The sequence below is a fragment of the Nannospalax galili genome, unplaced genomic scaffold (genome assembly GCF_000622305.1).
Source record: "Nannospalax galili isolate Female #2095 unplaced genomic scaffold, S.galili_v1.0 scaffold215, whole genome shotgun sequence".
In the NCBI taxonomy this organism is placed as follows: Eukaryota; Metazoa; Chordata; class Mammalia; order Rodentia; family Spalacidae; genus Nannospalax; species Nannospalax galili.
The window spans coordinates 1,981,619-1,996,778 of NW_008338533.1; the positions used below are offsets into that span (position 1 = coordinate 1,981,619).

Sequence of the window (15,160 nt, forward strand, 5' to 3'; positions counted from 1 at the left end):
AAGATAACTACTGTACCCCTGTACCTCACTCTCAAATTCTAGAGAAAAGAAAACTGGGTCAAGTCAAATCACCTTTTTGGTTAGGAATATAGTAGTTTTCCTAGACAGGCTACCCAGTAGGTTATTCTTACATCTCACAGTTCGGAACTGCAAGTGCAGAATTGAGGTTTGTGAGTCTTTTTGAAAATTGAGTACAGGGGCTGGAGACATGGCTCAGTGGTTAAAAGCACTTGCTGCTCTTCCAGAGGACCTGTGTTTGGTTCCTAGGAGCTCATGACCACCTGTAACTTCAGCTCCAGGGGACTTATCTCTCCCCCTCTTATGGCCTCTGAAGGAACCTGCACTCACTTGTGCATACTCCCCCACCCTACATATAAACACAACTAAAAATACACACACACACACCCCCACCCAACCCACCAGAAAACCAAAACCCAGCCAAACCAAAAAACCACACACACAACCAAAACCCAGCCAAACAAAAAACCTAAATAGTGCTGTCCTAGTTTGTCGCTTCATTGCTGTAACAAAACACTCTGACTAATACCAGCTTGGGGAGGAAAGGGTTTATTTTGTCTTACATCTCCCAGGTCACAGTTCATCAGGGAGCCTAGGGTAGGAACTCAGGGCAGGAACCTGGAGGCAAGAGCTGGAGCACAGGCCATGGAGGATCGCTGCTTACTGACTTGCTCTCCTGGCCCCTGCTCTGCCTGTTTTCTCATACAACACAGGCCCACCTGCCCAGGGGTGACACCACCCACAGTGGGCTGGGCCCTCCCACATCACTCAACAGTCAAGAAGATGCCCCACAGACATGGCCACAGGCCAGTCCGATGGAGGCAATTCCCCAGTTGAGGCTCCTTCAATCCACGTGTGTCAAGTTGACACTAAAGCTATCCAGCACAAGTGGGATTCAGAGATCCCCAACTTGGTAAATACACTATAGTGTTGGGAGAAAGGGTGACATGCCTTGAAAGCACAGGGAAGCTACATGTACTTTACCCCCCCCAGGAATTCTGTCTTTTTATTAATAGTAAACTGATAATAAAAGTGAAATGTGTTCTTGAGTTCTACGAGGCATCCTAGCAGACTGCTGAATCTGAGTGGGTCGTCAGGTCCCCACCTTTAGAACTAGTTGGATAGGTGGATAGGTAGTTAAGGAGGTAAACTGGAATTTGGAAGTAGAAGACAGTCCTGAGGGACTGAGCCATTAGTTTGTGGGGTCTGGGCCAACTCAAGTAGTGTTAAAATTGAATTACATTTTTGAACATCCGCTTGATGATCAGATAATCAGAGAATTGGTTTGGGGTATTAGGAAACACCCCAGAACTGGTTTTGGCAGTGGCGTTTGTTGGCATGTGGCCTCAAATATCTTTCCTTTAAACCCTGACTGTCAATTTTAGACTCATGTTTCAGAAAAGAGTTACTACTAAGATCACCAGGTTGTTGGCTACTCCAGCTTAGAAGAGTTTGTTTCTCTTCTTTCTCTCCGAAGGGTGGACGGCATGTGGATTATGTGGTAGATCAGGTTGTTGGTAAACTGATTGAAGTCGTGAAGAAGAAGAACAAAGCTGGTGTGTCGGTGAAGCCGTTTCAGGTAAGTCCTGCCGAAGGTGTGCTGCTGAGCGCCTGCATCGGCCTGTGGATGCTGACCTTTTCTTGTTTTCCGCAGGTCAAAAACCATATATGGGTTTTTATTAATTGTCTCATTGAAAATCCAACCTTTGATTCTCAGACTAAGGAAAACATGACTCTGCAGCCCAAAAGTTTTGGGTCCAAATGCCAACTCTCAGAAAAATTTTTTAAAGCAGTAAGTAAAGCTTGTATTTTTTTAGTTATTGAGACTGGTTAAGTAGATTTCGTGATTGATTTATTCTATTTGTGACTAGAGTCTCTTTTATCATAGTAGCTGTGGTATCGGCAAGCTAATACTATGAGCTGATGTGCTGAATTGTGCTCATGTCAGAGTAGAAGGCACTGTCTCGTTAGAACAGCACCTGTGTTGCCAAGCACAGAAGAAGGGACTTGCATTGCTGGCCATGTTAGCATTCTCTCGGCCATCACAGAGCTCAGGCTTCACCTGACGTGCAGAACCACACAGCTTTGTTTTCGTGTTTCTGCTCTTTTGTTCAACTTCAGCTATTGGTTTTTTTACTTTTACCTTTTTAATTGTGACAATGGTTACCTGATACAAAATGTGGTATTTTCTACATTCTTTAAAATTTCATTTGACTTTGCAATATAACTTTACTTTTCCTAAAATAAGGCTAAAAGTAAATAATAAATTTTGGATTTGTAACTGAGCTTCTGGCTATTTGTAACTTATTGTGTATTAATCAGGATTTGATTCTGTTCACTTGTTCAGCAGTACTGTCAATAAATACTGACCTAATGTGTGGGGCCTTTAAACATATTTGGCAGTTGGAATGGGGTATCAGTAAGCTGCACCCCGACCCCCACTTGTATCTTGGAAGTTTCTAAGTTACAGAGTGGTGGAGGAGTGAGATGGTTGTGGAGAATGCATTTCTCAAATCCCAACAGTAGAGTTTCAAAGGTAGAGAACGTGTAAAAATAAATAAAAGCTGGTTTTCCAGTCCCAGCTTGATTGCCTGTATGTAGAAATGGAACATTTGAATCTCCTCCTAATGAATTCTGAGCACAGATTACCCTGTGTTAATGTTTCCAAAGCTCTGTCCTGATTGCAGTTGCTCTTGTGGAATGACTTGGTAGCAGGTGGTATGGCTTTTCCTGTAAGTGACTTAAGTCTAGACTTGGCACAGCTCACTGCTCTTTTTCCCACAAAGCTATTTTATAGAGCTAAAACCAAATCACTAAAGTTGATGATGACCTTTTAAGCCTTGGAATTGAAGGTGTTTAACTCTTTAAGGGGAGGAGGAGTTTCTGTACCGTCACATACTGAATAGCAAATTACAGTGTGTTATGTGAAGTCCTCATTACCAGTCTAGTTAAAGAGTAGGACCTGTTTGAGTTCCCAATTTTATCCTTATGTGGCCTTTATGGCCATATTTTTATAAAATTCAGGACTCGCATTTTATGTTGAAAGATATTGAAGATGCCAATGTCTGAATTTGCCAGCTAGTAAATTAATAGGTAGATCAACTTTTGCTATGTTGATTTTAACAAAATTAACTTGTAATAAGGGCAGTGTATGTTATTGTGATGTTTACTACAGCAGATTTTTTCTCGTGTTTGTCTTTCAGTACAGCTCACTGTATACATAGCTGAGTTAGTTTTACTGACTGGCCATGATGCCGTTGTATTGTTGTTAGGTACTGGCATGTACTATTGTCATCATCATCACTTTAGCTCTACTTCCAAACTGCCCAGGGTCTAGCTATCATACAATGTCCTATAAATTTTAGTTGAATTTAGTTTGACTTATTCGTATACCATTAATCTTTCATTTTTTTCTTAAGGCCTCTAATTGTGGCATTGTAGAAAGTATATTGAACTGGGTGAAGTTTAAGGCTCAAACTCAGCTGAATAAGAAGTGTTCATCAGTGAAATACAGTAAAATCAAAGGCATTCCCAAACTGGATGATGCCAATGATGCTGGTAAGACTCAGCTTGCTTCTTAAAGATTTCAAGTTTAACTTTTAATTTATTCAGTTATAGAAAGCTTTCAGTTTGACTATGATTATCTGTTCATGCCTCATGTGGGGCTGAAGAGATGGTCTGGTAAGAGTACTTGCAGTGCAATCACGACAGCCTGAGTTCGAATCCCCAGGACCCATGTAAAAAGCTGGGTGTGCCATGCATGTTTGTAACCCCAGCACTAGGAGTTGGAGGTGCCAGATACACAGGTGGATTTGGAGAATTCGCTGGCCATATAATACAGGTGGGTCACGAGAGCAGGCTGGCCAGCCAGCCGAGCTGAACTGAGGAGCTTCCAGTTCAGTGAGAGACCCTGTCTCAAGGTAATGAGGCAAAGAGAGATAGAGGAAGACACCTGATGTCCTGCTTTGGACTCTGCATGAGTGCACATACCTACACATTCAGGTGTATGCACCACACAGGTAACCACACCACATGCACAGACACACACGGCAATTACCCAAAAGAGAGTGAGAGAAAGAAATTGCCTCATGTATACTGTTTTCAAGGATTGGGGCGTCAATAAAATATATTTAAAATTCAAATTTTACTGAGTGTGATGTAAGGTGATTGCTGCAGTCTTTCATTACCATTGTTGTGATCATTAATTTTTGTATCAGTAAAATGAGGAACTTAAAATGCATGCGATTTATTCTTTTTGCCAGGTGGCAAACATTCCCTGGAATGTACACTGATATTAACAGAGGGGGACTCGGCCAAATCGCTAGCTGTGTCTGGATTAGGTGTGATCGGGAGAGACAGATACGGAGTCTTCCCACTCAGGGGTAAAATTCTCAATGTCCGAGAAGCTTCTCATAAACAGGTTTGTATGCATCCGTGTGTGTTTATGCCACTTCTAACAGGGTTGAAGATGGTTGATGTTTCAAATGTGGATTCAGACTCACTTTTCATATATGTTAGCACCTTAAAAATATCCGTGTTTTTCCTTTTCACACAGATCATGGAAAATGCAGAAATAAACAACATTATTAAAATAGTTGGTTTGCAATACAAAAAAAGTTATGATGACGCAGAATCCCTGAAAACCTTGCGTTATGGGAAGATTATGATCATGACTGATCAGGTCGGTTTGAACGTTACCGTGTATTAACAGTTCATAGCTTGACTTGTCTTCCCTCTTACTTATTTGCAGTGGTAGGCCCTAGGCAAATGCTGTCCTACTGCGCTACGTCCCCAGCCCTCAGGTGGTGCTGTGGTCATTGTCCCGGGAATAACGTCCAGGGGACGCACTGCACACAGACACACACCAGAGCTCTCTCGGCACCACTTAAGCTCTCTTGGTACCAGTCTTGTTGGTTATTTGAAGACGTTCCCCATGTGGAAAGTTTAGGGAGAGCAGGAGGCAGAGCTGTGACAGGAAGGATGTGGTGGGCTCTGCACAGGGAAATAGTGTCCAGTAGATGGGGCTACTGCTGGTGCCTGTTGGCCTAAGCTGGGATGCACAGAACCCAGGAGAACTTTAATACAACAGTAATCGTGGGCTTGGAGTGGCTCAGGGGTTAAGGGCACTTACTGTTCTTCCAGAGGACCTAATCAAAACACTGGTCCAAATAAAAACAAATCATTTAAAAAATAGCAGTAATCAAGAAAGAACTAGAAAATTGAAAAGGAAGAACTTCATATACGGCCATTTGTAGAGGAAATCTCCAACAGAAACAGCTGTCCTGTTCAGGTGTTTTGCAGCTTTTATGTCTTGAGAAGACATGTAAATGCGTCCTGTTCTGTTACGCAGTGAGATAAAATGATAACCATGTTTGTGTGATTCTATCTTTAAAACAATTCTATAATCTGGTACATTGTACAACATATACAGTGATAATAGATGACGCATAGATATTCTGCAAGGCAGGTGTGTTCAGTGTATTGCCACCTGTATTTGTATTTTAAGTGATAATTGTTTATTATAGTCATCTAATTTTCATAAAATACAGCTCTACAGTTTGAGTTAATTTTGTCTCGGCTTCACTCACACATCTTAAAATTGGGTTATAAGTAGTACTATTTTGTGCAATTGTTATGTTTTTACTTTACATTTAGGATCAGGATGGTTCTCACATCAAAGGCCTGCTTATTAATTTTATCCATCATAACTGGCCATCACTTTTGAAGCACGGCTTTCTTGAAGAGTTCATCACTCCCATTGTCAAGGTGCTTTTTGCATTGCTTTAATTTTGTACTTTGTTTTAAACATTAGCAGAAACACTAATTTCTTCTTCTTTTTTTAAATTAATTTAAGGCAAGCAAAAATAAGCAGGAACTTTCCTTTTATAGTATTCCTGAGTTTGATGAGTGGAGAAAGCACATAGAAAACCAGAAAGCCTGGAAGATAAAATATTACAAAGGTTCGTGTTTTAACATTTTAGTCTTATGAAGTGACTACTTGTGTAAATTGGTTTTTATGAGCACAGCACGAGATACTCAGAAAGCTTGTCTTAGATTTAAAGACGATTGCGATTAAAAAAATTTTCATAAATATAAGAAAAGATTTTAAAACTCAGAATTAATAAGTTAAACAATTCCAGCTGGGCATGGTGGCACATGCCTTTAATCCCAGCACTCGGGAGGCAGAAGCAGGTGGATCTCTGTGAGTTAAGGCCAGCCTGGTCTACATAGTGAGTTCCAGGACAGCTGGGGCTACTTGTTAAATTCTCATTCTCTCTCTCTCTCTCTCTCTCTCTCTCTCTCTGGAAGAATAGAGAATAATGTAATAGACTCCTCATGCATTTGAACAGTCACTGTTTTCATAGACATTTAACCTTTCTTATCACTATGTTAGTTTGAAATCACTTCTGGACATTATAATATTTCATCTGTAAACACTTTAATATGCATCTAAAAGAATAACTATATTATTCTTTAACATACTAAGAAATCCAGCCATTGTAAAATTCGTCATGATTGTTTCAATGTATAAATAAACATGAAAAGGTTTTAATCATAACAAATACATGCTGTATATTTTTTATATATATATATATATATTTTTTTTTTTTTGGTATTTTTGAGACAGGGTGCCCTGTAGCCTCAGCTGATCTGGAACTCACTCACTATGTAGACCAGACTAGCTTTGAACTCACAGAGATCCACCTGCCTCTGCCTCCTGAGTGCTGGGATTAAAGATATGTGCCACCAAGCCTGGTCCATATATTTAATATTTTAAATCAAGATTCAGATGGTTATCCAGATGGTTATTTGATTGACAGGTCTCTTAAATCTTTGAATGTATTGTTTCTCTTTTATATTTTTCCTTGAAATATATTAAGGAGGCTTGTTTTGTGTAAACTCTCACATCTTAAATTTTGCCTGGTGCTCCCCTTTAGTCTCATTTACTATCCATGTTGTTCCTCTCTGCTCCATATTTTCTGTTAATTGGTAGCTCAGTCGGAGGCATGACCACAGTTTGGTTTGACAGTAACATATAACAAGTAGCTTTGTGTGAGTGCCTCAGGAGTCACGTGCTACTTGGTTTCCCTTTGTTCATTAAACTTGACCAATTGGTATAAGTGTTGCTAGTTTGATCTATCTTTTAATAACTTTCCCTATAAATTTTTCATTTGATGATTTTGAACAGCCATCAGTGTTTGTGACTCTTTTATATTTTAAATTATGCAGGATTAGGTACCAGTACAGCTAAAGAAGCAAAGGAATATTTTGCTGATATGGAAAGGCATCGCATTTTGTTTAGATATGCGGGTCCCGAAGATGATGCTGCCATTACCTTGGTAAATATGTTAATTAAAAAATCTTTTCTTACCTATTCCCTGCCTACCATACCTGTGATATGGTCTTTCTTGAAAGTCTAGTACCTAAAGTAGTAAATTTTTGGGTTTTTTTTCTCCTGACTTGTATTTCTGTAATTGAAAAACTCAGTTCAAATATATTTTTGATTAAGAAAATTAGGAAAAAAAGCTTTACCAGAGTAATTATTGGCCATTTATAAATTTAAATTTTTAATGTAATTAATTTCAATGTGTGACGTTACTTGGACTCCTTCAGGCTTTTAGTAAGAAGAAGATTGATGACAGAAAAGAGTGGCTAACAAACTTTATGGAGGACCGGAGACAGCGTAGGTTACACGGCCTACCAGAGGTCAGTCCTGAGGGGGGTCTGCGGGGCGGGGACGGGAGACCAAGTGCGGCAAGAATAAGTGTTTCTGTGTGACTTTCTCCTAGCAATTTCTATATGGTACAGCAACAAAGCATTTGACTTACAATGATTTCATCAACAAAGAATTGATTCTCTTCTCAAACTCAGATAATGAGCGATCTATACCATCTCTTGTGGATGGTGAGTAATCTTGGTTTAAAAGTCATTTTTACACACTATTGAGTATTTCTTAATGTCATGTGCTTTAGTTACCCTTATGACTCACTTTAAAATTCTTATTTGTAATCTTAAGAGACATGAAGAACTGATTCAAAGGACTTTAAAACTTTTGATATGTTGGGAGAGAGCTGACGTATTTAATATGCGTCAATTTGAAACTTTTAAAGCCTTCTTGAGTTTTTCAGGAAAATTAAGGCCAATCTCGAAAGCTATTGCTCATGTTGATTTCTAAAATTAAAATTTCTGAAGAATTTATAAAACTCAAAAGTAAAATAGGTCTTTGATGTTTAAATATCAGAAAATAAGTTTTTTAAACATCTTTATGTCTCATTAATGAAAACCTAATTCTTCAACACAATTTAACTTGAAAAATTTATAAACTTTTCCGTTACAGCAGATACTGGCTTCTTTGGAATTTCCCCTCATTTTAGAACTCAGGGCAGATTTGTTCACCTTGGTGTTGCTTGATTTATCAGCTAATAGCAATTTTGTCCATTTGTAATGTTTGACCTGAAATCGCCTCTCTTCTATGATGTCCTTCTTGTCTAAATTGGCCTCAGATGCCTGAACTTTCACGTCAGTTCTTAGGTGCCTCTAATTTGCCTGTGTTAATTTTGCTTCCTTCATTCCATCATAAAATTTTTCAAGTGGCCGTGTTTAGCATCTCGTTTCCTCCGTGCCCAGGCCCACACTGAGGACGGCAGTAGGTGGCAGTTAGGATGCAGCTGCTGCTCTGTACACTGGCCTCACACAAGAAGCGAAGGCAAGCACCCGTGTAACTCAGGTCCTTGGAAAAGTTATTTCGATCACTCTCTGGACACTGAGACTGACTTAATAATTTGCTCATTCACATGGTGGCCAGATTAGCAAGATTTAAAGTCTTAATTGCCACAGTATACCTTCGTAAGAGTTTTCCTGACTGGGGAGATTTATCCTAGAGGCTCTTGAGCTGCTTGCTGGTACATTTCCTGTGGAAATTGCCTTCCCTTGGTGTTTGACTTTGGAATTGAGAAATTGTGCCGTTTCCTCTCCTAAATATGTATAACATTGTTACCATTAAGAGGTAATATTTTAAAAGGAGGGTTGTTCTTTTTGAAAATAGGCTTTAAACCAGGCCAACGAAAAGTTTTGTTCACCTGTTTCAAGAGGAATGATAAACGTGAAGTCAAAGTCGCCCAGCTAGCTGGATCTGTTGCTGAAATGTCTGCTTATCATCATGGAGAAGTAAGTATTAAGGTCGGAGTCAACTGGAACTGCGGTCATTGGCATGTGGGACAATAGTTATGCAAAATAAACAGCTTTCTTTATGAGGTCTTTATAGAATTAAGATTTTAATACAAATTGAGACCTTGCTCCAGAAAGCTTAGACTATCTGTCTCCTGTTGTGTTCTTTCCCATTCTGTAGCAAGCCTTGATGATGACGATTGTGAATCTGGCCCAGAACTTTGTGGGAAGTAACAACATTAACTTGCTCCAGCCCATCGGTCAGTTTGGAACTCGGCTTCATGGTGGCAAAGATGCTGCGAGCCCTCGTTACATTTTCACAATGTTAAGGTGAAATGTTGATTTATTGATATAAAGTTCAGTTTGAAATTTATTTCTATGAAGTAAAAGTTTAATAGAATTGTACTGTGGAGAGGATTGTTACCCTATTCTCCTGAGGTTGGCTGTTCCAGGGTCTTTGATTCTTAGTGAAATCAGTCCTGTGCAGTGACTATACAGATTTGTTATGTAGACTAATAGGAGTTTCTCACAGTAATTTAATATTAAGGAATTTAGGTAGATGAGCAAACATGTAAGTAAAAAGGGTTATTTTATATGGCCTTGTGCTTGAGAAAACTGCACTAGTGTTATCAGTGTGAATGGATTTTATTGTTGCTATGTGATCACAGTGGTAAAAGTATGCAGTCTTGGAGATGCTTCATTTCTCAGAGCCTGTTCTTTCTTTTGTTAGCTCCCTAGCAAGACTACTTTTTCCAGCTGTGGATGATAACTTGCTTAAGTTCCTTTATGATGATAATCAGCGTGTTGAGCCCGAGTGGTACATCCCCATCATCCCCATGGTTTTGATTAATGGTGCCGAGGGCATTGGGACGGGATGGGCTTGTAAGCTGCCCAACTATGACGCCAGAGAGATTGTGAACAATGTCAGACGGATGCTGGAAGGGCTGGAGCCCCATCCAATGGTGAGCTTTCAGGGCCTCTGGCTCCTGTCATTACTTGGGTGATAATGGGTAAAGGGCAGAGTTCAGTTCTTATAGAGAGTACTGAAACCTTTTTATTTTAGAGCCACTGTGTATAGCGAAGACCCTATTTGGATGTAACTTGTTGTTTTCTTACATAAAGGATAGAAAGGAATGAGTCTGAAGATAAGTTATGGTGAGAAACTCTTATTGACATTTTAAAATAGCTCACATTCCGGGCTTCCAGACCTCTGTACTGTATAGAGAATGGTGTTCTTGTGATGCAGTCATTCGCAACTTGTTTCTTCCTCAAACTGCTAAGTCATGAACATTTTCCTTATGACATACTTAGTATGTTTTAGTCAAGAATGACGCTCATTGTGGACAATATGATTAAGCAGAGAAGAAACTGCAGAACTGACACAGACACAAAGCAAGTCGGTGTGTTTGTTTTCAAGGGTTTTTAAAAATAAACATTAGCTGGGCATAGTGGCTCTCAGTACTCGGGAGGCAGAGACAGGTCGGTCTCTGAGATTGTGGCTAGCCTGGCCTACGTAGTGAGTTTGAGGCCAGTGTGGGCTACAGGGAGACCCTGTCTCAAAGTAAAAAAATAAAAACTGCAAAAACTTACATTATGAATATGCTCATATTGTTTTTCTTTTAAAGACTTTAAAATGCATGCAGAGGCCAGAAGAGAACATTGAATGTCTTCTCTCACTTTCCACCTTGCTGTCTGGACACAGGGTCTCCTGTGAACTGAACTGGAAGCTCACCATTTTGAGTAGACTGGCTGGCCAGTGAACTCCAGGGAGCCATCTCTCTGCTCCTAGTGCTGGAGTTGCAGGCATGCTTGCCATGCCTGGCCTTTTGCATGGATACTAGAGATTCAAACCCAGGACCGCATTCATACCCTCTTACCTACTGAGCCATCGCCCAAGCTCCAGATTACTTCTTATGAGAGTGTTTAGTTAAGCTGTGTTAGCCACATTTTAGAGTGATGAGATGGAGTGTATTATCAATGTTTGCTGCTTGTGTGCCTGGTTTACACATGGCCCTGCACTAGGAGGGGAGTTTCTTGTCAGGATGAGAAATTTACAGTAATCAAAGATAATTGTTGGTCAGTACACACAACATGCCCTGTGTTATATACTTAAGTTCTTAGTAGTGGCCAAAGTACAGATTTTAGAAGAGGGAACACTCTCTTGTAGTTTGTTTGAGAATAAGCACATACATATTTGTGAATGTAATGGAGGAGCTGCATGTGTGTCAGAGCTGGTTTGTGGCCTGAACACCTGAGGTAGGCTGCTTTTGAAGGGAGGATGTTCATTTATTTCAGTTCTGGAGCTCTGGAGCTAGAGGCCTCATCTGGTGATGGCCTTCTTGGAGTGTGTGCACATGTCCCTCTTCTTAACATAGCTCCAGGATTTGATCATATGGCTCCACCCTAATGACCTTGTTTAATCCTAGTTATTTCCCCAGATCCTCAGCTCTAAACAACCACATTCAGATTGTGTACAGTGGTGATATTTTTACATGAAACCTTTGGGAATGTTCAAATTGTATTTAAAGCATAGCAGATAGAATGAATACTCAAAATCTTCAAGCAGAACAAGGGGGAAGAGTAGTGGTTCTGCAGAGTGAATCCCTAGTTAAAGTCAGAAAGTTGAACCCGACCCAGACATGAATGTAAAGCCTAAGGAGTATGAATATACAGGATATGAAGCAAAACAGGAGGAATTTGGGGCCAGGGAACTGCAGAAGAGTGCTGTTGAGGAAGACTGGACGCTGTCATGGAATCGGAGCTTGGATAACATTCCGATTAGATTAACAGAAGCCATACCAGCTCAGCTGAGGATGAGGAATTCAGATTCAGTCCACATCAGCAGACCCCACACTGACGGGCATTCAGGTGGTACTGGCACAGCAGAGCAAAGCCTTACTATGTTGTTTGTATTCCTTCCTGCAGCTTCCAAACTATAAGAACTTCAAAGGCACCATCCAGGAACTTGGTCAGAACCAGTATGCTGTCAGTGGTGAGATATTTGTGGTGGATAGAAACACAGTAGAAATTACGGAGCTTCCTGTCAGAACGTGGACACAGGTTGGTATACCATGTGAGAAGGCATTGCGTTGAACCATTCTTCATGTGACTGTTTGCTCTAAGTCTGTGTAGTGCTTAATTCTCATCTGCATCTTTTAACCTGTAATTGTATTTGTGCTTTTGATTTTCAATTTTAAAAAGCTTTTAAACTTCTGTAAATAATACTTGCATCATGGCTTGAATTAGGTGGTACTTTCTTCATTTCTTCAAGACTTTTTATACTTGGCTTGAAACGAAAAGGGCACAACAGGAAATACTATTTTAGGTCTTTGTAACCATTCTCTATACATCCATGTCAGCAGTGGCCGTTATAATCTAATGCACATTGTTCACTTCTGCCAGTTTTAGCTGATGTCATCCTCCTCACACCCTTGGACTTTATGGTATGCTTTGGAGTGGAGTGGATTAGAACCATCCCCTCTGTCTCTCCTCACACTGAGCACACCCCACACCGTCCGTGTCTCCTCACACTGAGCACACCCTATATAGAGCTTCACTCTAAAGATGATGAGCACAGGCAACTGAGATGGAAGCTTCCTTTCTGCCTCCACAGGAGTTGAGAATTTTTAAAGGTTTGTATAATTTGTGAGAACATGCTAGAGTGTTATAAAAAGAATCATTGTATTCTTAAATGTCTTGTAGGTGTACAAGGAGCAGGTTCTAGAACCTATGCTAAATGGAACAGATAAAACCCCCGCACTAATTTCTGATTACAAGGAGTATCATACTGACACAACTGTGAAATTTGTGGTGAAAATGACGGAGGAGAAGCTTGCACAAGCAGAAGCTGCTGGGCTGCATAAAGTTTTTAAACTTCAAACTACTCTCACTTGCAATTCCATGGTAATCTCCATCTTTCCTGCATGGATGCACGCTGGGTTGTCGTGGTGGGAGTGCTGTGGTGAGCGTGAACGCTGAGGAGCCCCAGGTCCTTCCTCTCCTTGCCTGCGCCTGCTGCCTTTGCTCTCAGTGCTGTGCTCAGCACCAGGGTCTGGGCACCCCAGATGCACACCCCTCCACATGCACCGACAAGACTTATCATAGTGATTACTGCAGCGTTTACACCTGCCTATGTCCATCTTCGCTATCATTTTGACTCTAGAGTGCTTACCTGGTTGTGACTACCCTCTTTAGTAAACTTAAATGTTTGCATATGTATAGTTGTAGAGGAAAGTCGAAAGTTAATGTGTTTGATTACCCAAGTTCCATTCAAAGTTAACTTTTAGATTTAAAATAAAATAAAAATCCAGTAGTACCATAACATCCAAGGAACAGTACTGGGATCTCAAAAAGGCTGAGAGAAGTAGGAGGGGACAGAGAACTGGCACAAGCACTTGAAGTGGAGGCAGATCCATGTCCATCATGGGTGGGAAGGAAGGCTTGAAGCAGTGCTTTAGCTTAGACATAAGGCGGAGATGTTTTTAGTATGGAGTGGGTTTTACAGCTTTATGAAATAAGTGTATGAGTGTGTCTGTGTGGTGTGAACATGAGTGTAGTGCCTGGAAAGGCCAGAAGAGGGCATTGGCTCTCCTGGAACTGAGTTCCAGGAGAGGGCTGGATGTGGTGTGGAGTGTGGTGTGGAGTGCTCTTCAAAAGCAGGTGTGCTCTTAACCACCACTCCAGCCCCCAAACCCCTCTTTTGTTCTTTTTTTGGTCTTTTTGAGACAGGGTCTCCCTGTAGCCCCAGCTGTCCTGGAACTCACTATGTAGACCAGGCTGGCCTTGAACTCATAGAGATCTGCCTGCCTCTGCCTCCCCAGTGCTGGGATTAAAGGTGTGCGCCACCTTCGTGGGGACCTTGCCATGCCCAGCTTTATACAGGATCAAATTTAGGTCCTCATGCTAATGCAGTAAGCATGTTACCAACCAAGCCACCATGCCTGGCCCAAACCCCTCTTTTAAAAAATTCCTTTTTTTTCTCTCAGAATTACTATTTTAAGTACTTCTGTAGTTTTGAGAATTAATCAAATTTTTATCACCAGAAAGATATTTATAGAAATGCATTTAATTATTTCAGTTCTATTTAATGCATTTAGGGTTAGTGTGTGTTCGTATTACAGTTATTTTAAGTACTGTAGATGTCATGTAAATTAAAATACCAATATAGATTTGTGGAATCAAAAGAAAAACTTTGCATTTTGCATAGGTACTCTTTGACCATATGGGATGTCTGAAGAAGTATGAAACTGTGCAAGACATTCTGAAAGAATTCTTTGATTTACGGTTAAGTTATTATGGTTTGCGGAAAGAATGGCTCGTAGGAATGTTGGGAGCAGAATCTACAAAGCTTAACAATCAAGCCCGTTTCATTTTAGAGAAGATACAAGGGAAAATTACAATAGGTAAGACACAGCCTTTAAAGATTTGAATATTAGTTAAAATGGAAACAATCTTTATAATAGAAGACATTTTTATCAGTAGAGTATAAGCAAATACAAATTGACTCTCTTTTCTTGATCCTAACTTTATTTTTCCCTCACATAGAGAATAGGTCAAAGAAAGATTTGATTCAAATGTTAGTCCAGAGAGGTTATGAATCTGACCCAGTGAAAGCGTGGAAAGAAGCACAAGAAAAGGTAATCACTTGCAGAAAAAGACACTTAGAGAAGCTCTGAAAAGCAGCCTCCAAAACACAGTCCCAACCCCCCAAATTGAATTTAGAATTGTCAGAGGTGCTAGACTGGCTTTTTGGAGACTGAAGTCTTCTGCTGACTCGCAGAGCAGACACGGTACAGGAGTGTGCAGTCACACCCCACAGAGCACTTTGCCACGTGCCTCTGCAGGCCTGGAGACGTGACTGCAGGGTGAGAAGGTGACTCCGTCTCCTTCGTCTTTTTCTTTACCTCTGAGCCTGCTGTGACGCGGGTCATTGTGGTGGTGGTTTCTGAGGTACACGCAGACTCAGATAAGAACT

At 40.5% G+C, this 15,160-nt stretch overlaps 1 protein-coding gene across 1 annotated transcript in view; it reads left to right on the forward strand.

Moving 5' to 3' along the window:
* Top2b (DNA topoisomerase II beta) overlaps positions 1–15,160 on the forward strand; it is a 64,317-nt gene that overhangs the window by 29,027 nt on the left and 20,130 nt on the right. The window contains exons 9-25 of the mRNA XM_008833142.1: positions 1,496–1,597; positions 1,673–1,810; positions 3,438–3,576; positions 4,281–4,438; positions 4,574–4,699; positions 5,674–5,784; positions 5,873–5,978; positions 7,249–7,358; positions 7,633–7,725; positions 7,809–7,923; positions 9,065–9,186; positions 9,368–9,516; positions 9,917–10,148; positions 12,112–12,246; positions 12,889–13,089; positions 14,393–14,588; positions 14,731–14,822. Coding sequence (XP_008831364.1) covers positions 1,496–1,597; positions 1,673–1,810; positions 3,438–3,576; positions 4,281–4,438; positions 4,574–4,699; positions 5,674–5,784; positions 5,873–5,978; positions 7,249–7,358; positions 7,633–7,725; positions 7,809–7,923; positions 9,065–9,186; positions 9,368–9,516; positions 9,917–10,148; positions 12,112–12,246; positions 12,889–13,089; positions 14,393–14,588; positions 14,731–14,822 — 2,325 coding nt within the window. The remainder of the gene's footprint in view (positions 1–1,495; positions 1,598–1,672; positions 1,811–3,437; positions 3,577–4,280; positions 4,439–4,573; positions 4,700–5,673; positions 5,785–5,872; positions 5,979–7,248; positions 7,359–7,632; positions 7,726–7,808; positions 7,924–9,064; positions 9,187–9,367; positions 9,517–9,916; positions 10,149–12,111; positions 12,247–12,888; positions 13,090–14,392; positions 14,589–14,730; positions 14,823–15,160) is intronic.